This window comes from Falco naumanni, chromosome 3 (genome assembly GCF_017639655.2).
Source record: "Falco naumanni isolate bFalNau1 chromosome 3, bFalNau1.pat, whole genome shotgun sequence".
Taxonomy (NCBI): domain Eukaryota; kingdom Metazoa; phylum Chordata; class Aves; order Falconiformes; family Falconidae; genus Falco; species Falco naumanni.
In genome coordinates this window covers 61,367,176-61,394,403 of record NC_054056.1, presented here as the reverse complement: position 1 = coordinate 61,394,403, position 27,228 = coordinate 61,367,176, and the positions used below count along the sequence as shown (strand labels likewise).

Genomic DNA, 27,228 nt, shown 5'->3' with positions numbered 1-27,228 from the left:
CCAAGTGGGTACAAGAAAAATAATAGCTCAAAAACATTTTACATAAACATTATTTAAAAAAAGAAATATAGGGAAAATGTACTACTATGAAATAGGAAAACAAAAAGTTAAATTAGTTCAAATGACCTGGAGAGATTAATACTAGACTAATCTGAATAAGCAGTTAACTTTCACTTAGAAAGCCCAGTTCTGTGACCAGCAGAGCCAAAGAGTCTCCAGTGTGCTTAAATGCATTCTATGTAAATAATGTGCCTTGAGTCTTTTTCCTGAATAGAAGTCACATACAAAAGCTTATTAATTTGTAGAATAACAAAACTAACAACTGAAGGTGAAAAGGAACTTGTGGGAGTTTTTGGGGTTTTATCTGTAAGAAGTTCAGACAATAAACTATTGACCAAGATTCTTCTTGCTGGCCTAGCTTCAGTCTGGCTTTTTTTTCCCTCATGCATGCTGACCTGGAAATCTTCCTTTGCCTTAGCTGCGATAATCGTGACTCAGCTTACAACACCATACATTCGCATCGCCCCTGCTGCAGGCGACGACCAACTAACAGGTCAGATGTTCAAGTATAGACAAGTCATCATGCCCATTTTGTCTCATTTTCTTTGGCTCCTTTTCCATGATGGTGTCTTCGTTCTCTGCTCATAAATAGTTTTCTCTGTAAAAATTTCTTTTTACTTATAAATTTTTCTTCAGCTCCATTAAATTAAATGGTTTACTTGGCACCAAAACTTACACACACATCCCTGTACATACAACTCCGCTGCATGTGCCCATTGTGTGTGTGATCTGTGGGATGTTCCTTCAAGCCTGATGTTGTAAAGAGGTCTAGTCTTGCTCCATCCATAAAATAAGTGACAGTTTGAATATAGATATATATATGTATCTGTTTATTTTTTTCTGTGTTATTAGATGAAGATACTATAATTTCTAAGTAAATTAGGCTCAAGAGTTGCATGTGTAAGTTAGCAGAAAAATCTTGAATTAATGGATTTTTTATTGTTTTTTACTGCAGAATTTTGGGAAGATCATACTTTCTGGCAACATTTCAATAAGCAAATATTTAAATAAAGAAATAAAATAAATTCCTTTTTAATTATGTCATACATGAATTCTAGGATTAAAACAAAATAACCTAGCATGCAACATATGAGAATGAACAAGCCTTTAAGGTTTTTAAATCTAATTGTCAAAGTAAACTCAGTATGCAAGTGAGACAGTTATTAGGCTGTGTGTGGCTTGAAGGCCAGGTCAGAATGTACCAGAAAATCTTTATGAACTTGGGGAAATGATTAATTTTGTCAGAAAATAAGGACATGCATAAAGGTTTTAAGGGATTTGAAAACCTTTTTATTTTCAAACAGAAGCAAAGAGCATTAAACATTCTAGAATGTAAGGTGAGATTGATGGGATTACATATTCAGGGGAAGTTAGACTTAGTACATCAGCATTTAGCATATCATAAAATCATTACCTTTCCTAAGAATACTGGCATAGTTACTTGGGAAGCATGTAAATATTGCTACCCAGGTATCTAAGGGACGAGGAGAAGTTCAGATGCTTAGCATCTGGATGCTACTATAGTCGATAAGAGACAGTTAAATGATTCAACTTAAGATAAGAGGATTAGTGACATGTCTGCTATAGCTTTTATTTCTGGGGTATGTGTTATAATAACTAAGCTGAGTGATCCATAATCCCAAAGTTGCCATGTTAATCAAGACAAAATTGTTGCATGTATGTTTGTATTACATATGAACTAATTAGAATAACACATTTAGATGATGCCAGGAAGTACTAGCTTGTTATTGTTAGTACAGCTTGTCAGAAGCTCTGTCCATACATTTTTATAGCACAACTATTTTTCACTTGAGAATACAAATAAAGCTTTGAAGAGACAAGGAACATCTCTTCCATATCTTTGAACTTTAGCAAGTTTTGATTTCTTCATCACAGGATTCAAATAAACTTATATATTTTTCCATATGGAGAATTAAATGTTTTTCTTCTTTTATTTTGTTTTTTTATTTATTTTATTGCAAAACTGGGTAGCTACAGAAAGCAGTGGCTATAGCCTGTTACACGAGAAGGAGATGGCTATAGAAGTTACAATGAGAGAACAGAAATACAGCTAGCATAGGACAGCCAGCAAAGTATTCATTTGGTTACTTTGTCACTAGTGGCTCATGCCATTGGCATCCTCTGGTTGTCAATCAGATCTATGACTTTTATTTCCTGGGGTGTTTTTTAATACCTGTTCTACCCAAAACTCATTTATATAGTGAAAAGTAAAGTATCAGATGATACCTGCAAACAGCATTTATGGCTGTCTGTGAAATGTATTAAAAAGCCTCTGACATCCCCTCATCATTTTCACAACCCCTTGTTACGCTGGAAAGACTGTGTGATCAAAAGGAAAGAAGCATCTTCCTCGCTTGCCACAACTGCAATCGACTATGAAAAATCCCTCACCCATCCCACATGGTTGGTCCTGTGACAGCAACAGGAATTCATGTTTTTCTTCAGAGACATACTGTGTAGGGGTTGGTTAGGCAGGCTTTTTGACTTCAGGGCAGTACAGCGATGATGATATCTGCAGTATCTGTGAGGAACCCAAAGATTTTTGTAAAGGAGATTTGCAGAAGCTGGACCAGACATGAGGAAGCAGGCAATGATGCACATTCTTCCCACACTTTTCTCCTACAAATTCCCAGACTGTGGAAAGGATCTACATGTAAAAGGACTTCTTTATGTGGAAACCATAAGGAAGTTGCTAACTGTAGTTACCACAAGCCCTACAACTATAATTGTTAAATAATATTACTTAACATTTTTCTACTCAGTGCCTTTTCCTCCCTTCTTTCAGCACCAAACTAATTACATACGAGGTCAAGAAATTAGTTTTGTCATTTAGCATTTCAGGATTTGGCATTAGCATTATATGCATAACCAGCAGTGGGGAGGTCAGGGTTGGGATTTTCTTTTTTTCAGGTGGGAAGTTGATAGTTCTTGCATAACAAAAATTTAAAAATTTGGCTGCATTCCTGTATATTGTTACCAATTTTGAAAGTTCCTCTTCAGAAAGATCATGATAATACAGGTCAGCTTTGAAGCCAACTCTACTTGCACTCATTTCCTCTACCCTCATCATCAATTCATCCTGGCCCTTACTGGTGCAGTTTATAAACAATGCATTATTAGTTCCTCTTTGTCCTTCCTTTTCATATAGAAATTACTTCCATTTACAGGATTACCTGCTGTTTGCCCTAAATATCTTGACAGCTACTCCTTGCTTCAGTACTCCTCTGCACCTTATAGCAAAGGAGACTTCTCCTTGTAGTTGCACTCAAATACCTACAATGTAGCTCTCCTGAAGTTATGGTATAGTGTAACATGCTGTAAAGGAAATTGTGCGATTTTGATTCTGAGAAGTCAGAATAGGCCAATTAGTGTTCTTAGTATTAGTGAATACATTATTATCACTGATTCAATAATTTAGTATATAAGGAATTCATATTTGGGGGATAGCATTTAGCTTTCAGTGTTAACCTTACAAAGAGTAACTAAAGCAAAATCCACTCATTTGACACTATCCTCGAACAGATAAGGAGAGTATCTAACATCTGTCAGCCAGAAGAAAAAGCTATGTATATATGAAGTACGATAGTCCTCATGATACCATTTCCATGTTTTCATAAATAAATACGGTTTAACAGTACAGTTGAAATCATGTAGAAAGTAAACAAAAGACTTATCACATACACAAGTGACTGTATGATGTTGAATGACAAATCCATGTTTGAGAAAGCCTGAAAGCGTTTGCAGTTCCCTTCACTATTTTGTAAGAGGCTCTTCATGTAATAGGTTTAAATTGGCCATATTTGGTATTCACTTGACCCTCATCTATTTTGTTCTTTCTGCATTCTGATAAAATAGCATGCTTGGAATCATGATTAGGGTGTTCATTCTTTCAGATATTTTCTTAATTGTTGAAATATGTCTGAGCTACTTACATTTAAATTAAAGTATTTCCACTTCTGATTTAGTGGAGCAGCCGCTACTTTACTGGATATTATTAAGACTGATTTCCACAGAACACCCTTTTTACTACCCATTGTTAATTACACATGCAGCTGGAAGAGAGAGTTCTGTATTGTATACTCTTCATTGATTAAATTCTTGGTATAAATCAGATACAACAAGATATGTCAAGTTTTTAGAATAACTGATCCTTAAGAATTGGGATAATTTTTTTTTAAATAGTGGCAATCTTAAAGCTTAAATGATTTTTACCCTGCATACCTTAAGGCCTAGATGAGCAGCATATTTTATAACCATGTTAAAAACAGTCATAAAATAATCCCAATTGGTTTCTTCTCCCTTATGAGGTTAACAGCATAATAAAATATACAGATTTCTTCAGATGTGTATTCAGTACATAGCAAGATTTATTGCTGTGGTATGGGTCAGATTTTGTTCTGAGCCATTCCACCGTAAAAGTGGAAAAAATCAACTGAAATCATTGAATTATTAAATCACAACCTCATTGAATGTTTTTTATGTCAAGGGATTTTCTCCAGATTTATACTACATTACTGAAAACACAGTCTGTTTATTAGCACAAAACGCAACAGCATGAATTTGAGGAGTGTTTTCCTGTTTATCTGGTTTGTTGTCCTTTACAATGCATTTGAGGTATAGCAACATGGGCTGGACAGTCATTCACATTCGTTTTTCTCAATGCTGAACCGTGTAATGTTGATTTAGACGTGTTCTGACATGTTGAAACTTGAAGTGCTATTTTAGGTAATGGAGAACCCATGGTTTCCTAGTTGAGACTACAGTGCTGTCTGTAATAACAAAGCTATGTGTGCATATGTCTGTCTGCAGGTTGAATAGACCATTTTAGGAGTTTATTCTTCTCTTTATACTTCTAAACAGCGTTTACATCAGTGAGAGTTGTGGATAGTTATCCAGGGGAGAGCAAGCATCTTTGTGGTGTAATGTCAAAACTGTATTACAATGCTGTTGCAAGGCCAAGTGACAAGGAAAGCAGAGGTAGAATGGATCTCCAAAGTGAAATTCTAAGCCTGTTTTTACATAATGGCCTCGACGACTGTTTTACGGATTGTTCAAGGATTCTGGTCCCCTTGCTCAGCTAGGCACAATGCAAAGCAAGAGGAAATCTTCCTACTTTCTGCAGCAGTGGCTGAATGCATTTCAATGGGCTGAAGTGTCACTTGTGATTTATTACCCATTTTTGTTCTTTTATGTGTTATATTTGTCATTTTTGCCGTGACAGTTTCATCTATAAAACAGTATAGTTACAAGAAAATGTTAAGAGGATACAGGAGTGCCATGGGAGATACTGTTTCCTTTACTTCTTTTTTTCCCCTTTTTCACAGTCAAATGTCAGGTTTTCTGTTTTTAAGGCAGTGGAGCCAAAGCACCTGGGATTTTAAGCATAAGCACATTTTCTACAGACCATCTGAAGAAGAGCTGAAGTTAAACAATTAGTCAAAGAAGGCCTAAAAATAATGCCGATCACAATTCACAAATGCTGAAATAACCCATAATATAAATGCAAGGCCTTTTCAGCTGTAGACAATAGAGAACCTGAGCTGATTAGAAGTCAGTTACCAATGTGATTCTGTTAGCAATATTAAGTACTCCAGTTCATGTTTTACAATAATAAAAATTCCTACAAAGTTTTCTGAAAATGAATTAGCAGTCTTAGTTTGGAGCGTGTTCAAATCATTTCAGAAAAGCCAGAGGTTCTGATCAGGGGTTCAGAACCTCCTCCCATTCAGCTCCTCTTACTCTGAACAGGTTGGGTTGGAGGCAGTAGGACCTTTGCAACTCTCCTGTGTAAATAGGAAAGTAGGGAAGATGAACTGCACAGGCTCATACCAGCAGTTCTGCTCCGGCTGTTGATGCTTGTGGTTGGCCAAGGAGATATGGGTTCATCAGCTACCCTGGCACTGTATCACCAGGTGTTACAGACCTGGGACAGAGCAGCTGGAGAAGATCCCATGACCTAGAAGAAAATATTAAATCTTTCCCTACACATTAGGAAGGACAAGTAGCCTAATTAGGTGTGTTTTGCATGGTAGAAGTTTGTCTTTTAGTCAGAGGAGTTAAAAAGTTGGTTGCCACAAAGTTAATAGTTAGTCATTGCAGGAGATGCATTACATCCCTCAAGTACACAACTGATTTGGAAATTTGAGTGTTCCAGTCCACAGCTGAGAGAAGAATATGATTCCAAGTGTTGGCATCAAATATCTCTTTCATAAAGAGAGAGAAACAAAATTTGACTTAAACCACTAAAGAGGACTCTGTTCAGTTCATCCCAGCTTGAAAAAGAATCTATTTGCTCAGTAATGTGTAATCTTAATGTAAGGATATCTGTGATGCTGTTTGAAGTTGGACTGGGGGAGAGGCACAATGAGACCTTGATCTCATTACAGAGAATGGAAACATAAAACCCAGTTATGAAACTAACAATATGAATGAACTGACCAGAATAAATTCTTAAGAAACTGAAGGAGTCTCTGCCATCTGTGTAGCACCAGTCAGTGTCACATCTAATACAAAATATTTCAACATCAGCAGTCATACAGAGAAGCAGAAAATGCAAAGCAAAGCAAAAATACCAGTAGGTAATTTTTACAGCATGGTGGTATGTCGTATAGTGTGTTACTTCATTTCTGTATTCTAAAAAAAAAAAAAAAAGCCTCTGATTTTTACATTCAAAGCAGAACATGTTTTGCATGTACCACAATGACAAATTAAGGAGAGGCAAGGGAAGAGAGAGAAACTCAGAGATATAATTAGTAACTAAAAAAACCTGTGAATTTCAATGTTTCCCATCTGTAGTTATTGACTGTATTCATAAAATGCTAAGCAATTAGAATTTTAATTTGAAAGAAAATGTGAGACCAGTTGTGGGTAAAAGAACCTGTAGTTCTTAGGAACTGCAGTTCTCTGGTGTTTGTAACAGTGGAAAGTTTAACAAATGTTAAATTCAATATTACATGGATTACCTCTGTGTTAATGTAAAAGTGAATGTTAAAATGTGTTGTGGTTAAATAGAGTAGTACAGCAAAGAAGACAGTAGTACTATCAAAAGACACAGAACATACTACCTTGGGCAAGATAGTGTTTCAGCAATTCACTCAGTTTAGATTCCTTGAAATAACTGAAATCTTAGTAAATATCTAAGCTGCATTTGTCTACTTGGAGGAATAACTCAACACGTGCAAGCCATAACTGTAGTTATTGATGGTTTTTTAACACCTGCTTCTCCAGACATTATATTGAAAATGTCTTTTTCTGCAGTAATGGTGTTTGACTGCAAGACCTAATGATTTTAGAGCTCTGGAAAAGGCATTCAAGTATATGTGTGTATTTTCATCTTTTTATTTCTCCAAAACTTTGAACTTTCATTTCCTTCTCTTTATCTGATTTTCCGTTATTGCTGACCACAAAGACTCCCATGCAAGTTAAAGCTGAGTCACAATCTTGCGTAGAAGGGAGTGGAAGTTGCTGTCTCACATAGTTTGAAGCTGACAAAAAGAGAGATACAGTACTTTCAGGTTCTGTTCGTCTTTTGAGTTCACATCAGAAGCACAAAAGGAAATGGGAAAAACGGTAACTTGTCATTGGTTAGAAGCAAAGTATTTATGATATCTTTTTGAAGCAAAATGGTTATATTTTGCACTTTCCAGTATGTTGTCACTGAATTTGACAGCTTCTGGTTATGAGTAAATGTGTCCATAATTAAAAGTGATATTAAAAGGACTGATGAGAAAAATGACCAAGGCATTCTTAATCAAATAGGACAGATGGGAGATTTTCCTGTAACCCCTAACAGCTACAGAAAATATATGAAAAATGAAATGTAAATCAGTGATAACCATTCAGAGGAGCCCTTTTCTATTCTTGTCCCTGTACTAGAATCTTGGTTTATCTAACATTGCTTCAGTTCGGACAGGTTTTTTTATTGGCAGTACTGTAAATGCTTCTGAAATATGAACAAAAGAATTTCTGTGCTGTGTTGACCCAGAGACAGATTTAGAATTCTGTGGAATTATTTTTCTTTCTTGTCCTGATTCTCCTTTCAAGTTCCTCTAGCCAGCCTTCCTGCCCCAAAACAGTGTTGACTGTGAAAACGCTTTTTTAAAAAAATTGTCTTTTTCCTGATTTTTATAAATTTATCAAAAATATATTTTACCTTTCTGCATGCATCATTGCATGTATAATTCCATTTATCTTTGAGGAGAATGAGCTATGTTATGCTTTCCTCCAAGAAAATAGGTAGGTAGTGAGTAATGATAAGTAAAATCGGAGAGTGTGATTGTTTTTAAAGGATTTCTGAAGAACCTTTCATAAGGGATACAATGTAGAGGGAGGCTGGTAGTGGAAATCACCGGGAACGTCAGCCTCATCTCTTGAGCCAGTGGCATCATAAGCCAAAAAATGCATGGATATACAAACCTACCAGTGGGATTCCTATCCTATATTGTCCTTCTGTCCCTGCCCCCTGCCCTCGCTTCCTCCTGCTGGCAAAGTAACCAGGTCTTCACTGACTTTCCATTTTGAACTGTTCATTATTGTTCCTGTAGTGAAGTCCTCAGTGGCAGCAAGATCAGAAGATAGTACCTCACTCCACTACTTCATACCCATAGCTTCAGGTTACTCAGTTCCCATGGTGGATGTGTTCCCTTGCATTCACAGGTGGAAAATAAAACAGTTTTATTTTCCATGCCAAGAGCATCTAGTTCTGTAGCTGTTTCACCCTCAGTAGGTCAGCTCCAGAAACATTACTCTGATCTGAGTTCACATTTTCCCTGCCTGGTGGAGGCCAGCTGAGCACTAGAAAACCACATTTTACCTAACCTGAAGAGGGCAGAGCCCTCTTCAGGCTTCAAATCCACACCTTTCCTGTTTGCAGAAGATAGTTGAAATAAACTTTCAGGGATGTCTGGTATTTGACGTTCTGCAGTATAGTTTCAGAAGCAGATCTGGTGTTGAAAGCATGAGAGACAAACAGATCTCCTTCAGCAATAGGTGAAATTCAAAATGTCCTTGGGGAGGGTCATGATAAATTATCCTCTGCTTCTGTAGGAGTGGCTAGAAAGTGGTGCTGACTTGCTTAAAAATGCATTATGTATGGACAGGATCAGTCTGGACTGACTGCTTTAATTTTCTTAGAGCTAATGTGAGAGTCACTTTTTTATTCTGAGTACTGTTGGCTTGAGGTTATGTAGAAAACCATAAAATCAAACGTTTTAAGGCTAACAGCTCCCCTTGTTGTACATTATACCTCTAGGACTTCTTGTTCACTGAAGTCAGATTTGTAAGATGCTGTTGCACTTCCAGTGGCTACAAGTCAGACCTCTTGCACACAATGTAAGCTGGTACCAGCCCTGCATTTCAAAATACTGAGACACCTACAGTCCCAGCCCTTGTTGGTACTTAGTTCTTAAACCTCCTCATCTTTATTCAGTATGAGACCTACATGTATACAGCTAGTTTGATGCACGTATGTTCTCATTGCTCCTCAGTCAACCTTCTCGATTCGAAATTTACATTTCATGAAGTCATATTGACCTTTGTTGTGTTTGAGTAGTCAGAGGGCAGTTTGGTAAAGAAGCCTGATTTCTTCTTTCCATAGTAGTCAGGAGGATTTGATCTTTTATTTCAGTGGTGGGGTCTGTCTTTCAAATGTGCTGCCCTGACCTTTCCCTTTGCTGATGCAGAGGTCTGTGGTGTGCACCATTATGGCTGCTTCTTTGGCCACACAGAGTGAGTACTTATAAATAAGTAACCAGACTTTTTTCTTCATAAAATAGACTAAAGTGCATGGGGGTACCCTTCAGGGCCATTTGACAGCTTAAGGGTCCAAAGGCTTTATATTTTTTCCTTAGGAAATTACTTATTTCCAAGAAGGAGATAAGAGCCTTTAGAGTCTTCAGAAAAATCCAGTCTAAGAGGCCTGGATTAAAATCCCATTAAAAAATAGATTGTGATGAGACCAAAGATATGTTTCAAACTGGGAACTTTATTTGTTTTAGGTATGTTTTGTAAAGAATGTTATTATTCCTGACAACCAGAAACACAGATGTTTAACAAAAAAAGTCTTTTTGCTCACATGCACCGACATGAATCATCCACCAGTGAGAGATGCAGTTCATTTAATAGTCAGTTAAATGAGTCATATTCATCAGTGAAGTAGTTCTTTGCATTTCTTTTCATGCAGTTTTGTTGCTTATATTTACATTTTTGTAAAGAATATCACAAACAAAATTAATAATTCATAATTATTGTTACACAGTGGAGCCTTATTTTGATAGTCCCTTCTTAGCATAGGTCTTTTGACAAGGCTGTTTTTCCCTGCATTTAAAAAAAAAAAAAAAACAAACAACACAAAAAAACAATTACCAAATCAGGACGGATGCCTTATGGAAGTACAGAAGTCTTTTTTAGGAAAGGAAGAGCTGTACACAGCAGTATGTATTGTACCAATGATCATAAATTAAAGAGAAGATACTCCTCTGCTGAAATATAAGTGCTATTTTCCCTCTGTCCAAGACATTCAAAAAATAGATTAGTAAGTGCTAACACATCATCGGAGAGAAAATCAGGATACATCGATTTCAAAACTTAAGCGGCTCCTGTGCTCAGCAAAACAGAAAGAAAACCTAATCCCTGCCCTGTGTAAAAAGCAGTTTATACATGAGCATTTCCAAAAGAAGCCAGGAACAGAAAAAGAAAAATACTGTAAAAAGAGAAGTAAAGCAGACCATACTCTGAGGAATTTATAAAACTAATATATTCAAAGCATGGAGTAGAGAGAGAAAACTGAAAAAAAAAAAAAAAAATACTGATCAAAACCACCTTCTGTCACAAATTATACCCTGCCCAGCAACACCTCATAACTTCTACCATATGGACAAAAAAGCAGTGCAGTTTCAAAGGAGAACTAGGAACACGGATTTGAAAGCTAACAATGAGGAAGGGGAGGGAGAACTTTCTCCCTTAGCTGGAGTTCTACCAGGAGTAATAAAACAAAGACTTTGTTAGCAGAATAGATGCTGGCTAGCAGATGAGGACTGAATGCCAGTCACTTACAGTATTAACAGACTAGCCAGGGTGGTAATTCATTTCATCTACAAATCTGTATGTGTTTTGGGTCTTCTCCAAGACAGTCACAAATCCTGACATCTGGACTGAACTTGAAGCTCAAATAAAAAGCATGTTGGACTGGTTTGTCTTCTCATAACACTAGTAATGCTACTACAGACTTAAAAATGAGGGTACTCTTTTCTGCGTTCGTGGGGGAGATAAGGGTAGAAATGCTGAAGCAACTTCTGGAGGAAACTGGACCTTTTTTACTACTGCCCCATTCAGATGTATTTTGCAGTTTGTGACACAGGATTGGAATTCCTAAATCATTTGACATTTACAAGAAGGACCTACCTCTGTGGAGCACCTCTTTTCATACCAGTACAACAGGCATATTTGTTTCCTTTCTTATTTTGTCACAGTCAATTTTATCCCAGCCCTTTACTTTTGGCACCTCTGCTTTTTCTATCTCTATGTTTGTGAACCTTTATGTCATTTTTTTTTTCTTTGGAACACCCTAACCTGCGTCTCATCCACAAAACCAGTACCCTGTCCCTCAAATCACTTTTGAAGATCTGTTTCTACTGTGTTATTAACTGGAAATGCTGAGTGATACCAGCTAGCTAAAAGAACAGGAAGAATGGAAGCATTCATTGATTTGGGTATTGTAAATGCATTTTCTTAGGGGTATTTGCCTCCCTCTCCCACCTGCAGTTGCTACACCTGCTCGTTAAATCCTAGCTCAGCTACATAGTATGCTTTTAGTGGCAAAGATTGTTTAGCTGTGTGCTTGCACTTTTCTTAGCACAGTGGGGCTCCCAATCTGATTTAGAGCTTCTAGATCCTACTATCATACAACTAGTAGAGAGTAATGATGATAGTAGCCTTTGTAATCTGTGTTGTCCTTGGAGAGCATGGGCAGTCTTTGAAGCCAAGTTCTCTGATCTTTTCAGTCTGCTTACTTTGTGGCAGGAATTATAGGATCCTAGTGATAGTGAAGGGTGTTCCAAGGAAGCATCACACCTCTCTGTCTCTCTTCCGCCTTGTACCATTTTGGATGATTTCTTCCACAGAATCACAGTGCTACTCTCACACAGGGATAGAATGTTTCATTTTCCTGACTTGCTCTGTGCAATAAGTAGGTGCTGAGATGTGATAGCTGAATCACACTGCCTGCATAGAAAAATCATGGGATACTCACTAACACAGCAAGTTAGTTAGTCTCAAGTTTGAACTGGAAACTAGGACAATCTGCACTAACTGTATTATTATTTTAAAGGCTTGTAAAGTTAGCCATCCATCACTGGACACTTGTGAACTTCTGGAGGAAACTGGACCTTTTTTACTACTGCCCCATTCAGATGTATTTTGCAGTTTGTGACACAGGATTGGAATTCCTAAGTCATTTGACATTTACAAGAAGGACCTACCTCTGTGGAGCACCTCTTTTCATACCAGTAGAACAGGCATATTTGTTTCCTTTCTTATTTTGTCACAGTCAATTTTATCCGTTAGAAAGGCTTGTGAGTGACTTATCAAGCGAGTACCTTTTAAGAGCTTTAAACTGCAGAATGCAAGTAAAAAAAGGCATCAACTATGGCCATCTTTGAGTGGAAGAAATAAAATTGGACCAGTTGAATTAATTAAAGGAAGGAATTATTTGTTGCTTCCAATAGGAGAAGAAATGTCTTGATTTTTTAAGGGTTGCTTTAGACAAAACAATCTATAGCTGATTTTTACTACTAACAGCTTTAATCTTATTCTTTTTTTTCAAAGCATAACTAGAAACTCCTAGACTATTGAGCCAGGGTTATTTTATTAATCGTTCATTTCTATACAACCGTCAGTCATTTCTAACTACATTTTTTTTTGGAAGGGACTAATAAACATTGAAAACCAAGTCCAAACCTTGTTCATTTACAAAAAGAAAAGGAGGGAGAGTTTTTGCTCAGTTTGGTAGAGGTCCATTTCCTTTACTGAAGAACAATTTCATTGGTTTTGAAAAACAAAATACTTAAAAGAATGATATTTTGATTGGCTAGTCCTTTTAGTGGTTAGTCTTTGCTTCCATTTTAATAAGGAATATTTCTGCTTGAAATTCTCTATTTATAAACTACCTACAGGAGATTCTTGTTTAGGAATTTTGGGGGTTGGTCAATAACACAGCACTAGTGAGAAAGGAAAGGGAAATTTTCCACCCAAGGAAGTGGCAGAACCATTTTCCAAATATCACAAATTATTCCTATAATATTAATACCAGACCTGTATGTCTCTGATGAGAGCTAGAAATTCTTCAATGAAATATATTTTTTTTGCCCAGTCTTGTAACCCATGGTACAGAAATAGAAATTTCACTGCACGAAGTAATTTAAGAATTCATAGTATGGTAGACTCTAAATATTAGTGACTAGAATATAACTCAATTCTCAATCTGAAGAGGAGATAAGATACCACGAAGCCGCTGAGTAATCACTAAACTTTAAAGAAGGAGGTTCCAATATTAAGAAAAAGTTAATAGAATAGGTCTGAAAGTCAAAAATAAGTGAAATAAAATATTTAGGTGTCTCATGGATACTACTTAAAAATATTATCACTGGGTTTTGCAAAATACGGAACAAAATGTGACTCATAAATCAGGCCAGCTGAATGCCATTTTTTCTAATTGAAGAAAAAAAAGATGTTTCACATTTTAAATGCTGCTGTAGGGAAAGCCACAAAGAATTGGCAATAAATAAGTAAAAGGGAAATTGGAATCACTGAGATTAATTAGAAAAATAAACAACTAAGGGTGTGGAACCAAACAATGTTCCTGTCTTCCACCTTATTCAGTGCAGAAGCCTGTGGAAAAACTTTGCCGGGTTTTGTGGTACCTTGGGGTTTATCTATAAGTGTATCTCTTTCCAGTTCTGGCAGGAAGCACTCTAGTTTGTTCTCAGCAAGTTAGGACTTCCCAGAGTCATCACCATAATCCTTTTTAAACTGGCTGGAAACATTTATCTGTAATTTCATTTTCTAAACATCTCCCTTAAGCTGTTTTGCACTCTCTGCTCTTCATTGACCTATTGCCTTTCTACAGCTGGACCACAGTATAGGTGTCAGTTTGGCCTTTATTATTCTAACTCCACTAGCCCAGACAGTCCTCAGCAAGAAAACAGAAGTGAGGTTATTGTGCAAAGTTTAAAGTCAGGCTTCTGTGAACAAAGGTAGAACCAAATGCTTAAAAGTAAAACAAATTAAAAAAAAAAACAAAAACAAAACAAGTAATTCATTAGACCCAGTGTTGTGAGGAAAATGCAGTGAGCTTAGCTTAGCTGTTGTCAACAGTATGCAGTCTGTCACTTAAAACAGCTATTTTACTGGAGATACAGAACTCCACTAGTCTTGTAACTATATATTTTTAAAGGCTCAAGGGTGATCAAGGAGATTAAAAATGACTATGTCAGAGAAACTGGTTGAAACGGCAATAATAAATAGAATAAAATGCCAGAACTGTAATATAATGATACTATAGTGTATAGTTAACACAATTTCTGTGAAGAAAGATTATATTTCACTAAACTTTTTTAGTATGTGTCAGCTCAGCAGAGTAAGAGAGAAACCATGGCATCATTTTTTTAGACTTGCAATAATAATTTTCCATATCTCTCTCAAAAACATACAAACAAAACTAAAAGCACAAATAGACATTGTCGTTTATCAAGTGGCAAAGTGAATTTCAGACCTACTGCCCCTAGCTGCTTCAATTCTCTTACACGCAGTTCACCTTTCTCTCCATGGTGCCAGTGCAATTGCCTGTGAGGCTGTAGGTTAAAAGTCAGTTAAGAAGTAATTATGAGGTGAGTGACAAGTGTTATTCTGGATCAAAATTTACCTATCAGACAGAAACCAGAGAGGAGTAAACTGCCAGCGTTTATTGTAGCTAATGCACCTTAAGGTTTAATATTGTATGCTGTACATTACATCTATTAAATGTGTGGAAGAGTCAGAGTTGGTGCAGCAGCTCTTAACTGTGATGTCAGGTGATGTGGGTTAGCAGAATTCACACAGGACTGTGAAGAACTTCAGCAGGACAAAAGCAAAATGAACTAGTACCACCTCTAATTTCAGTCTTGGTAAATGCTGTGTAGTGTTCAGCAGATGTAAATTTGAATGACTTTTAACTCATAAAGGGTTCAAAATTGAACACTGCACTGAAGAAAGAGATGCAGGGTTCACTGTAAACGATGCACCAGTGACCTGTTCAGTGTCTATCTGATGCTGAAATAAAGTCAAACAGAATGCTAAGGGGGACAAAGAATGGGGTAGAACACAACTATTTTGAAAAACCCTGTTGTAGAAAAACTGAGGTATGTTAAAGGACTAAACAGTATCAAATAAAATTAAGAAAGTTGATCTAGAATTTCTAATACTAAAAGGCTCAAGGGATGCTCAAGAAAAGTGAAAGGTGGCAAATTTGGTTTGTTTATCCAAGTGGATTTTGGAACCTGCAGACATCAGGAAAGGAACAACATTCTGTCACGGAATGAATGAATTGCTGAATGGAACCAAAGGAGAGTTGAGATAATGCTAATATTTGGGTTTTCATAATAATTAGTGATAGGAGTTTTAAAAACTCATGTGAAACATGATGTTTCCAGTTTAAAACAATCTCTGTTATGAGTCAGGCTGAGTCCATGGTGGGCAGTTTTACCCTGTTTTTAACTCGGGGTAGCATTACATGCGCTTTTCTTAGACAATGTGAGATGATCCCTCAACCGGATAATCAATAGATGATACAATATGGGAGTTTCAGTCTCCTGTTGGTAGGCTCTATATCTCTTCTTGTGTAGGCTTTCTTTGGAGAATTTGCAATAATGGTGGATTCCCCAGCTTGTCCATGACTCGCAAGAGGGTAATGCTTTGTGTCATTGAAAGCATTTCATGAGAGTTGTGCTCCATGACATGCAGAAAATGTGTGTGCTCTGAATATGATTTTGGTATTATCTTCTCTGCATAGTGTAAGTTTAACTAGTTCCACTGAAGTGAGCACCCTGTGCTGTCAGACATGACACTGAAATAAAACACATTGGATAGTTGAGAGTCCCGTGTGAAAATGTAACAAGGCTGGCTTTACTTACTTTTAACGTTTAGCATTCATGATCCCAAAACTAGCACTGGAAGCCTTAATAAAAGGAATGAAACCATAAGGCAGAATTTGATTTTAAGAAGACATTACCAATGAATATACCAGTAGAGTGAGGTAGCCTGAAGGAGATAATGAAGAATAGACCAGTCTTAGAAATTACTTCTAAAAAGATACTGCTTGTTCTTGACTTTACATTCTTCCCTGCTTGGGTTTTAGATTTAAAAGAGGACTGTGAAGTCCTTATCATGTCTTATCATTTGCATTATACTTTATTCACTGTTCCCTGTTTGCCAAGTTCAACTCAACAGCTGCCTTTTGCATAGAGGTGCTCTAGATATCTTCTAAATATCTGCTATAGTTGTGAGCGTCATGCAGATTACAGCAATACAGAGTTTAACAAAATTATTTATGTATGACACCAGGAAAATAACATTAGAACTGTTTATAACATAATTTTTTGCATCTGCATTGACGAAAATAGTCATATTCTCTTACCTTTACTCACATGAAGTAAGAGTTTTACTAATTCAGAATTGTATTTTGTATTAGCAATAGATTGTATTGCTGTCGAACTAGTATTCTGGTGGGACTAGGCACAGAGACAGGCAGGAGGTCATCATCTCTCACTTACCACTCACAAAAAGTACCGTGGCCAGAATTTTCCAAAGAACTTGGTTCCTGCAGTTAGCTCTCAATATATTTTAATTAAAGGCTCTCACCTTTTCTGATAGCAGTATGAATTGCCAGATTTTCCTGGCGTTCCTCCTGGTAAGGAGTTTTGAAGATGTAGGCCAAAAGTGTGACTGTGGGCACTCAGAAGTACTCACCATCTTAGAATATCCTAGTTACAACTAAGAAGAATTACTGGAAATGTTTGCATTGTACTTTTTAGAAAATATCTCTGCATGCAAATTGGTCAATAATTTGCTTTCTTTCTGAAAAAAGGAAGTAAAGAAACAAGTAAATTATAATTGGTGCTTTTAAAATCCTCTGTGAAACCCGGACAGTGAAATAAGAATGCAATCTTAAAATATTATATTTTGCTTAGTCTTTACTCTTCCTTCTCCCTTCCCAAAAAAGCTATAGCAGGAAGGTGATCCATAAATCCCTGTGTCCACTTTATGGCATGGTGTCTCAAATGATGAATGCTGTCATGTTTTGATTAAAAAAAAAATGGAACTCCATAAAAAAAATAAAATCAGTTTAGTGAATTGAATGTTACTTCCTTAAGATTTTTCATCCTGAACTCCTTTAGTAGACAAAATGGATATTTCATCAGACATGGGTTTGATGTTCCATCACATTATTCAGTAAACAGTACAAACGATGTTATTTTTTTAAAATGGAGAAGCTGGAAGAGCTAAGACAGTAGCTGCTGTAAGGCACTGGTTATCTCATTTAAACAGATATTAAATGTAGGTGCCAGTGGTGTGATCATCAGCTGCTTCCCACTTTGTGAATAAATTGCTTAGAAGGAGTCTTTTTGCCTACCAGATGTGACCTAGATTTAGATTTCCAAAGGCAAAAAAAAAAAGGCTATTGTGTAAAAAACAATTGTGGGTAAAATGCGTGGTAAATGAGCTTATCTCACTTCTCCAGGTGTTTAAGCTAATATGTTATGGAATTACAGCTTCATTTATGAAAAATAATTGAGGAAAATGTTCCAGCAAATCAAATTTGGATAAAGGCTTAGGATAGTTATTGTGCTGTTAGCAAGTTTCTAAATGGCAGAAAGAAAAGGGAGCCGGCACAGATAATAAAAATACAGAAATTTGTGAATCTGTAAAGAGGCTCTTATAAAAGGGTCAAGGCTGGCAGTGTTACCCCACCTGTGTTGTGGTCTGGCAAAATGTCATGGAAGAGTATGAAGAATTATATTCCTGTCAATGCATATGAAAGCACAATTTTTTTCTTAAAAGATCAAGCATTGATATCTGTTGGCCCTGGACAAGACTAATGGCATTGTTAGGTTAAATGTATAAACACCAAAAGAATAACATCCTTATTCTTTTTATCTCTCCTCTCTTCCTTTTACTGATTCCATAGGGGCTGCCACTCGAAAACCAGACCCAGAGCCTGAGAAGCAGACCGACCATACTGTCAAAATTGCTGGAGTCATTGCAGGCATCTTGCTGTTTGTCATCATATTTCTGGGGGTCGTGCTGGTAATGAAGAAAAGGTGAGCAATTAGTAGATGTTTTCTACGTATGTATTCATATCACAGCATCTCCTACAGCCGTTCTCAGTTTGATACTGGCAAAAGATAATCAGCCATCTTCGTGGCCTTTTCCACAGAGTTTAGGAAATACTGCTCCCTCCCAGCCCCACAGCTTTGTTGTGTTTTTATAATACCACAGGAGCTATTTCATCCCACAGCATTTTCTGTGAATTAATGTTTGTGGCTTTGTTATAGAAGAAAAAACCCTCAAGGTTAATAATTGTAGCCCTTTACACATTAGTACTGTATGATGGATTGTAACAATAGAACAGTATCTCTATTCTGAAAGTGTGAGTCTCCACTCTATTTAACAAATCAGCTGAAAGTTACATGTAGTTTCATTCCTGAGTGTAAAAGAAATCCTCAAACAGAAACTAGAGCTAAGTTAATTTGTGCTGAGAATGGGGTCTATATTGTTCTGCTTAAACTTCATTCCCTGAAAACAAATGAAAATGTTACAATGGTGTTGAATGTTTCCAAATGCTGGTTCAACACACACACACACACACATTGAGATTGTTTTGCTTTGGATATAATTTGAAAACTTCTACAGCATTAGAAGCGTAAGGCTTTTAAACCTGGTTGCCTTTCTCAACGCTGCAGAAGGAAAAATATTAAAGGGAAAAATATCTCATAGCTAGGGAGGTGGCATGTGTAATAAAAAAGTCTGTGTGATCGTAGAAGCTAAGTCCAGATCGGGAGAAATTAATTAGCAAATAGAATTAAGGTTTTAGGTTTTATCCTGAGCAATGTGAGATTTGCAGCTGTGGAGGTGGGGCTGGGAATGTGTGAGAGTTGTGCAAAGGAGCTGAGTCACAAATTCTCCTTCCATGCCTTCTTACTGTCCCATAACCCCTCACCTCCTTGCCATTCACCCTGTATCATCCCCTTTTCTCCCTTTGAGAACAATTTTGGCCTGATTTTGCTCATCCAAGCAGTATGCAATTTAATTGTATGTTAACTAGCTTGGCAGGTCTGAGATAGTCCAAACCACTGAGCTGCCTGAAATTCTTCCAGAATTTGAACGGGGGAGGTGCAGAGCTAAGGAGGCAGCTGTCTGACAGTGCCTCGGGGCAGGCAACAGAAGTAGCTGCTTTTCACTCTCCTTGAAGACAGAAACAGCGCCATGAGTTAGAAGGGCTCTATGCGGAGAAAGGTGAGCTGTGGCCAGGGCTGAGGGCTAGGTCACGGCAAGAGGTAGGTAGGTAAAGCAGTCAAAAGCTACTGTACAGAAGAGATTGAAACTTAAGCCCCAGGGTAGGTCTGGCTGGGGCAATGAAATTGACCCAGTAATGAAATCTTCTCAGTAAAGCAGGGTGTTAGCAGAGTTAAAATCTGTTCTGACTTTGCAGTACTTTTTTCTTCCCACTTCTGATTTCTTGCATCATTCATACCTTCAATTTTAACAGTTGAACTCCCAAACTCCTCCCTAGGGCCAGACACAGCACTTGGTGGGCAGGGAGGAAGGCTTCTCACATTGTCTGGCCAATCCTTCTTCACACAATTCCTGACTGGCATTCATCGCTCTCTCTTTTTTAGTTCTGAGCCTCTCCTTAAGCATTTGCACCAGAGAGAGAATATATTCACCCAAAGGAGACAAGTTCTTCTTAGTCTGGAAGGGAGAGCATTGCAAAATGATCCAAGTAGTTTGAAAATAAATAAGGTGTCAGGGTCTCCGGCTAAATGGATGCTATACGAGCTCTTGATTCATTCTCTAGGGAAGAGCTCTTTGATAATCTAATTATTAGAGGCAGGAAGGCTCGAATCCGAAGTGTTTGCATGTTAATGCAGAAGGATACTTGATTCCTTCTGTCTACCACAGCACAGTAATTATTATTCATTGTAATTCTGTTGTTAGAAGAAAAGTGCATTATGTGAGCTTCTTTGGGGTTTGGAATAAATCTGCTTGTGACAGAGATGAAACTATTGAAAGTACAAGTCCAGGAACCCTGTTACCAAATACATACAATTTCATTGTTTAGTACAGAAAGATACCTATAACTTAAACATATTCCAGAATGATGCTGCAGCCTTGAACAAAACCAACTGAAATGAGTTGGAGTGAATATTAAAAAGTAAGAATGGTTTATCTGTGTAAAGGATGTGACTAGGTTTTAATGAGAGTTTCGGGAGGTAGGTATATTGTGTCCCAGACCTCTAAAGCAGATGCTGTAGCATAGAAGGTCTTGAATACAATTACACTCATGACTTAAGCAAAAGATGAACCAATTATTCAAAAGATTGTTATTGGTGCATTAATTCGCTGTGCTGCTAAGAACTCCTATGGTTTCACCTTGGTTCAGTTACTACGTATACATTATGCATTGGAAGAAAATGTATAAATCATTCTGCAAGCTTAGCATAACTGTAGTGGTTTTCCAGTTTTATGATACTTTAGGTGCTACTTCGTGAAACAGTCTTATCAAGCTAGCATGTAATTTGACTACTACACTTGATCATTTTATTTCATTTACTTTATCGGGAGTTTTACTGGAGTAAAGATCTGAGTAAAAAATAAAATAGCACCTTGTAATTCAGTGGCACCTTTGTGCTGAGAACCACTTCCCTCTCTGCACTGTTATGTGCACACTCTGGGTTGCAGTGCTAGGTTTCACTGTGCTGAGTCTACGTGCTCTGAAACTTAACTTGCTTGGAGTTGGCTACAGCAATATCCCATTCACTCTCCATGTTCCCAAGGCATATTCCAAGGCTTATACTGTCTGTTGTTCATTCTTTCATCAAAATGGATTCTTGGTGACTTGATCCCCAGATCTCACTGGTAGATAAGATTCACTGTGTCTCTGGGGCTTCACAGTGCTTAACGGACTAATTTCAAACCATTGCTTTCCATTGTCAAGAGATTTGGAAAGTGGGTTTACTGCATGTGATAACCATGACTTTGTCCAACATGTTCCTTTAATAGCCACCTCATTTCACCCAGCAACCATTCTTTGCTTGGTTGGTGCCAGGCACCACAGATTGTCGCAGATCAGCCTCTTTGACTTTTAATTCAGTAGGCAAGAAGACAAGGCCAACATTCAAAGCAGTTTTTGATGCAGCAGACATGCTTTGGGTATGGCCACTATCAAAGCAGTAGGCAGAAAAGTTCCGCAAATATCAATAGTCATGAGGCATGATTATTAATTTCACTATATAGTGGTTGTCTGAAGTAGTTATGTTATAAACTGGGTCACAGAGACAATAGCCTAACTGTTCAGTGTATGGTTGGGGCAGGAACGTCATGGACACCAAAACATTTTCTATGTGGACACTCAGTCTTTGACTAAAGTAAACCAGATTTGTATGCTTGTCACCTGGGTCAGGGGAAGACTGTTAGTCCTTTCTTGTTTTTCTACACACTTGGTTGTTCAGAGTTCTTTATCTGTTGTGCTGTATCTTTTCATTATCTATTCACAACATTGCTGCATAAAGATGTTATGTAAAGTAGATGAGGAACATGCAAGTTCTTCCTAATACCGATATGGTCATATCAATGTGATTATTCTTCTCTGTGAAGTCAGAATAATGCCATTAGTCTTTCCTCTGCTCAGCTTGCTCTGAATCTCTCACATAATTTTCCCACAAAGCCAGTGGAAATCAATACATGTGTTTCCACGATATTATTCCACAATGAAGTGGATTTTGAGTCTGATCCTGAATATTAAATCTCAGGCAAGACCCTTGATCTCTGCCAGTCTTTGACATACCTGCATAGGACTTTATAAAAAATAATTTTAAAAAAAGAAAAAATGCAGCAAGTTCACCTTTTGGTCAACTTAAAGTAGAGCAGTGAAAAGGAGAGAACTGTACCCACAACCTTTGGAAAAGCAATGGCAATTAAATCAAGACTTGGAAAAATCAGAACCTTGCTGCTTTATTCTTTTCTCTTTTCCCCTTTTTTTGTGTTTGTGTTTGTTTTGTTTTCTTTTCTATTTTATTTCAGCTAAGTTTAAAACATATGCAGAAGTTGAGAAATTATATTTATTGGTCCAAGGTTTGCTTAAAACTTTATATGTCTTTGGGGCAGCTGTTTCTTTTGGGGCTACCATCTTGCTGCTGTAGTGGGAGTGCAGCAAGGAAGCAGTTATTAAAATTTAATTACATTGGCTTCTGCTTCAGTTGTAGAATGGAGTTTTTCTGATCATTGCATTTCTCCATAAAAAAGGTTATTTTCTTTTGCCTATCTTTAGTTTCTGTTTTCAGCTGTCTCTATGCATGAGCGTTCCAGTAGTTTCCAACATATGTAATTGTGGCATCTGTTCAACTTAGAGACCCTGGGTTTTGGCAGTGAAAAAGAAAGGCTTTTGCACTCGGTGGAGCTGGGCTGGGAATGCACTGGTCCCATTACCTGGTAGCAAATCAGGCTGTTCAGTTATACACCTTTGCCAACAATTTGGCAGTAGTTAGGATATAAATTGGGGATAATAGAGCTGAAGGAAAACTGCATTTTTCTCCCAGTGCTACCCCTGAACCTTGTTTTTCCCTCTAGGCCAACTACAAAAGAGAGACGATGAAAGAAATCACTGTGGTAATGACACAGTTCCAGAAGTTTTCCCTTCTAGTAGGATAATCCTCCTGTGGCCAGCTGCATTGGTTTTGACGAATTTTATAGCAGGGCCTTATTCTACAAGTGATGTTTATGAAATTTATTTATGCCTTCACTCCTGAAGGATTTAAAAGTGCTTTATATTATCACTATACACAGAAACAGTTTATTGACGTAAAATAACCTCTCTGGTGGGAAGTGACTGAAGAGCCATGCATAGAAGAAAATGTCGCCAAGGTTGGCAAAAACCTGTGGGTGACTCTCTTTAACAGGAAAAGACACTTCATACATAGAGTGTGTTTGTATACCTTTTGTAGGAAGTAAAACAGAACTTGTCTGTATTTCTTAAAAAAAGCTAAATCTTTTCAATTATGAATGCTGCTTTTGCAAGTTGCCTGAGGACTTGCAAGTCTAAAACAGTCTGTTTCTGTAGGGGTTTAATATATTCTTTTTACCTGTTTTTTTTCCAGTGTCTGGTATTCTTGAGAATCAAAACCCACAGTGCTCTTTTTCAAGGACTTTCATACGGAAAATCTCACAACTGTAACAATATAAAAATAACTGGAGCTTGAGACTTAATTTTTCTCATCTCATACAAATTTTTAATGGGACATTTACACACATTAAAGCTCCTGGATTTTAAGCGTTTTTTTCAGAAGGAATAATTTATCTCTATAACATATTTGGCAGAATTCTGCATATAACTACCAGCAGTGCTTCACTGATTAATTGTATTTATTGTTGTTTCTCAAATTATTATACATCTTTTAGAAGTATGCGAACATTTGTACTAATTACATTAAGTCACTGTCATGACAACATATGGCAAGAAATAGGGTTGGCAGTGTCATGAGATTCTAGATGGAAGTGAGAGAATAAGTAATTCTGAAAAGAAGGGCAGGGGGAGATATCATTATGACTGAACCAGAAAAAAAAACTTGCTAATAGAGCAGGGAAGTTGATCTGCTTTGATAGGACCTGTTCCTATGCACCTTACTGAAGGCAGTGGAATGTGTGCTGGTGGAAGAAGTGTGTAACTGTTTTGCAGCTTTCCTCTCGCTCTATTCTTAGATATCTTTTAAAACTCAACATTAACAGGTGTACATTTGTGCAGATGTTCCACGTGATCAAATATTCAGTATCTAGCCTCTTGTGTTTGAACAACACTGTTTGCATCAGAAAAATGGGAATAAAAACTGGGAAATATTTCTAAAGGCATCTTCACACAAAAGAAGATGAGAGAGAAAATTTGATGAAAGCCTAGTTTTCAAAGGGGTGCCTGAAGCATGTAGCTAGAGGCAAGTTAACGTTAGTTATAGTCCTTTGCAAGGCCTGTTTACATGTTTCCTCTGTAGTCAGAGAGCTGTATGCATGTGCTGTAAAAATTACAAATGCCTACATGGTTCCTTTCAGTCTTTTATCTTACCAACATGGGAATGCTACTTGACATGATGCTCAGAGATGTTTTAAGATGTCCAGCCTCTTTTTAATTCAGTCAACATATGGAAATAATTTAGGTTGGAGCTTGCCTATTTTGGAGAGTTGCATTCCTGCTTGCAGTGGGCTCATAACTGAGGGAGGGAGAGACGCAAAGCAAAAGAGCATAGCTGGAGGGCTTCTGTGCTTCGTGCTCATGCAGAGCATGTCTGGGTGGAGGATCTGGCTGTGCAAGAGGTGATGCAGAAAAGACTGACTGGGTCCATATTTCTTAAGGTGACGGTGCTAGGTCTCCAACTTGTTCTTTGTGACATTCACGTGGGCAGAAATAACAGGAATACAGGATCAGTTCTTACTTTTTACTCTGCCATATGGGGAAATACCACCAAAATAATTTTAGCCAGCAATGATAGCCTTTTTGTTTGCGTGGCAAGTATTTTTTTCTTCAGAGTTTAATTGGTTATTAGAAAAGCTGTGATCATTGATTTTTCCCCTCTGGCAACAAGTTCTGCTTGTCAATGGCAGAACTGATTTCTTTAAGTAAAGAAAGGGATATTCAAAGATTCTACAGTACTGTGACAGGAAGATAAGCTACTTAATACATGTTCTGAAATTCTGCATTGTTAAACTTTAACGTATGTTAGAAGTTCCATATCCTTATTCCTAATGCAGTTGACCTGTAATTGGAGGTGTTATATCACTTTAATTGGAAGTGTTTGTGTGTGTAGTATGTGCAGAAATAAATATACATTAACTATCTAACATTACATAGATAGTAGGTATACTTTAAGGGGATTTAACAGTTGGAGATGCATTATATATTGTATTGCTTAAAGTTTTATGGAGATTAGATATGTCATCTGTCTGTTCCAGACATGCATGATATGCCCAGATATGCATTCTTGCTACCTTTCATTTGTGTCACCAGTTCTGGTCTCAGTTTCATCTTGATTTTTCATACATTAATATTTGGCTTTTCTTTCCTTCCATTTCATCTTTCCACCACTGCCTAATCCTTCCACCATCATGGCAGAAGAAGCTATCACTCCTACACTTACTACCTGTAAGTAACTTCTTTGTCATCAGAGACACACTTTCTGCCATGTTGTTCCATGCGTAACTAGTGAATGCTAATATTGGGAGCTCCTTTATAAAAACAAACTTTGTGAAATATGAAATATTTAGCATTATAGCAGTTTCTTATGCCTCATACTGTGCATTAGAGTCCTTTGAATAGTTATCTAATAAATTTTCTTATTTGAAAAGTAGTAGGTACTAATATGACTGCCATGCCTATGAGACATTTTTATGCCTAAGTAACTATTTTTAGAATTTATTTAGTGGTTTCTTTCTCATTTGTTCTGTTGAAAATATAGCATTGGTTAGACATGTACAAGCATTTCTGTTTGTTGCTGTGTACATATTACTACTTTTTTCATGAATAATGATCATGCATAAACTTCATGAGTTACCATTACTGGAGTGAATTTCAAAGGAAAGAGCACTAAAAAATAAGGGCAAGATGAAGCATAACTTTCTGTAAGTAATAACTTTTCATTTTGGTGCAGTCCTTAGTAATACCATTATATGATTCTTTATTTACCCAAAGCCTTTGTTTCATTCCCTGCTGTCAGCAGGTGATGAATGAGAAGGGTTCCTCTGTGAATTTAGCAAATCCCTTTCTGAGGCTATTCACCTTTTCTCACTTTCCAGGTACAAGGAGTATATGATAGTTTTTGGATTAGCAAAATATTAGGGGCCTTACTTAGTCATTAAATGAAATGCATTGAAGCTTGTTTAATCTTGATGGCCCGCAGCAAAAATCAGCTGTCCAATAGATAACTGTCTTCTTTAAAGCTCAGGTTTAAAAGTCATGGAAACTAGGAGATATTTTTATATAGTTACAGAGCATGGGGCGTTTCTTGCATGAGACAGATTGTAGTACTAGTTTTCAGGTACATATAGTAGCAGGATGCTCTTGAAAGGAACACATTTCAGTAATGTTTTTATTTAAGTGCAGTATGAAGTTGCTCATGATCCTTTTTAGTTGCTCTTCAAACTTTCTAAATAAATATGTTTTCAATTAATATTTTGAAAAAGTATTAAACATTTATAAAATTTATGGGAAAATTAGTAAATGTTTTCTAACGAAAACTTGGCAAGCAGAACCATGCTTCAAATGAAGTAAAGCAACTAAAATTTAAACCTCTTAGTTGAAACTCCCTAAGACTTCTGAATATATTGAAACTGCTCATTTACTTGGTAACTCAGATTTCATATTACATTATTTGACACTTTACATATAGTGCATTTTTTTTAACTGTTCTTTAAAGTACTGTACTAATGTGAAGGTCAGAAAAAAATATCGTTCCCATAGACATGGTATTTCAAAATTTGTTTCTGTTCCCAAGATGAGAAAACCATATTTTCCATTAAGTAGGTCTTCAGAAAAAAATTCAGTTTAGGACCATTTAAATGTTGTTTTAAAATGTCAAAAGAGTATGATATAGTAAGTCAAACAGTATGTTGTTGCCATAATAAGTAAATATATTTAAATTCATATTTTAATATGATCCATGTCTCAATGCTAAGTCATGAAACAAAATTAAAATGAATGGAACACAAAATGAAACCCTGTTTCATTATTCAAAGGAATTGGATTATAACTTTTTTTCTTTTCCACTAACAATGGAAAATATGTGAACTGAAATGTTCCTGTTAGTTTTACAAACAAGTTTTATCTCCAGTTTTGCTATCATAGAGACTGTTAATAGT

At 36.8% G+C, this 27,228-nt stretch overlaps 1 protein-coding gene across 12 annotated transcripts in view; it reads left to right on the top strand.

Annotated features, from left to right (window-relative positions):
* PTPRM (protein tyrosine phosphatase receptor type M) overlaps positions 1–27,228 on the top strand; it is a 479,902-nt gene that overhangs the window by 304,774 nt on the left and 147,900 nt on the right. For 5 of the 12 annotated variants that reach the window (XM_040587161.1, XM_040587156.1, XM_040587154.1 and 2 more), the window contains 3 exons: positions 479–553; positions 18,299–18,431; positions 25,487–25,516. In XM_040587161.1, the coding sequence (XP_040443095.1) occupies positions 479–553; positions 18,299–18,431; positions 25,487–25,516 (238 nt within the window). The remainder of the gene's footprint in view (positions 1–478; positions 554–18,298; positions 18,432–25,486; positions 25,517–27,228) is intronic. The other 7 variants (XM_040587158.1, XM_040587157.1, XM_040587155.1 and 4 more) reach the window with 3 other exon arrangements.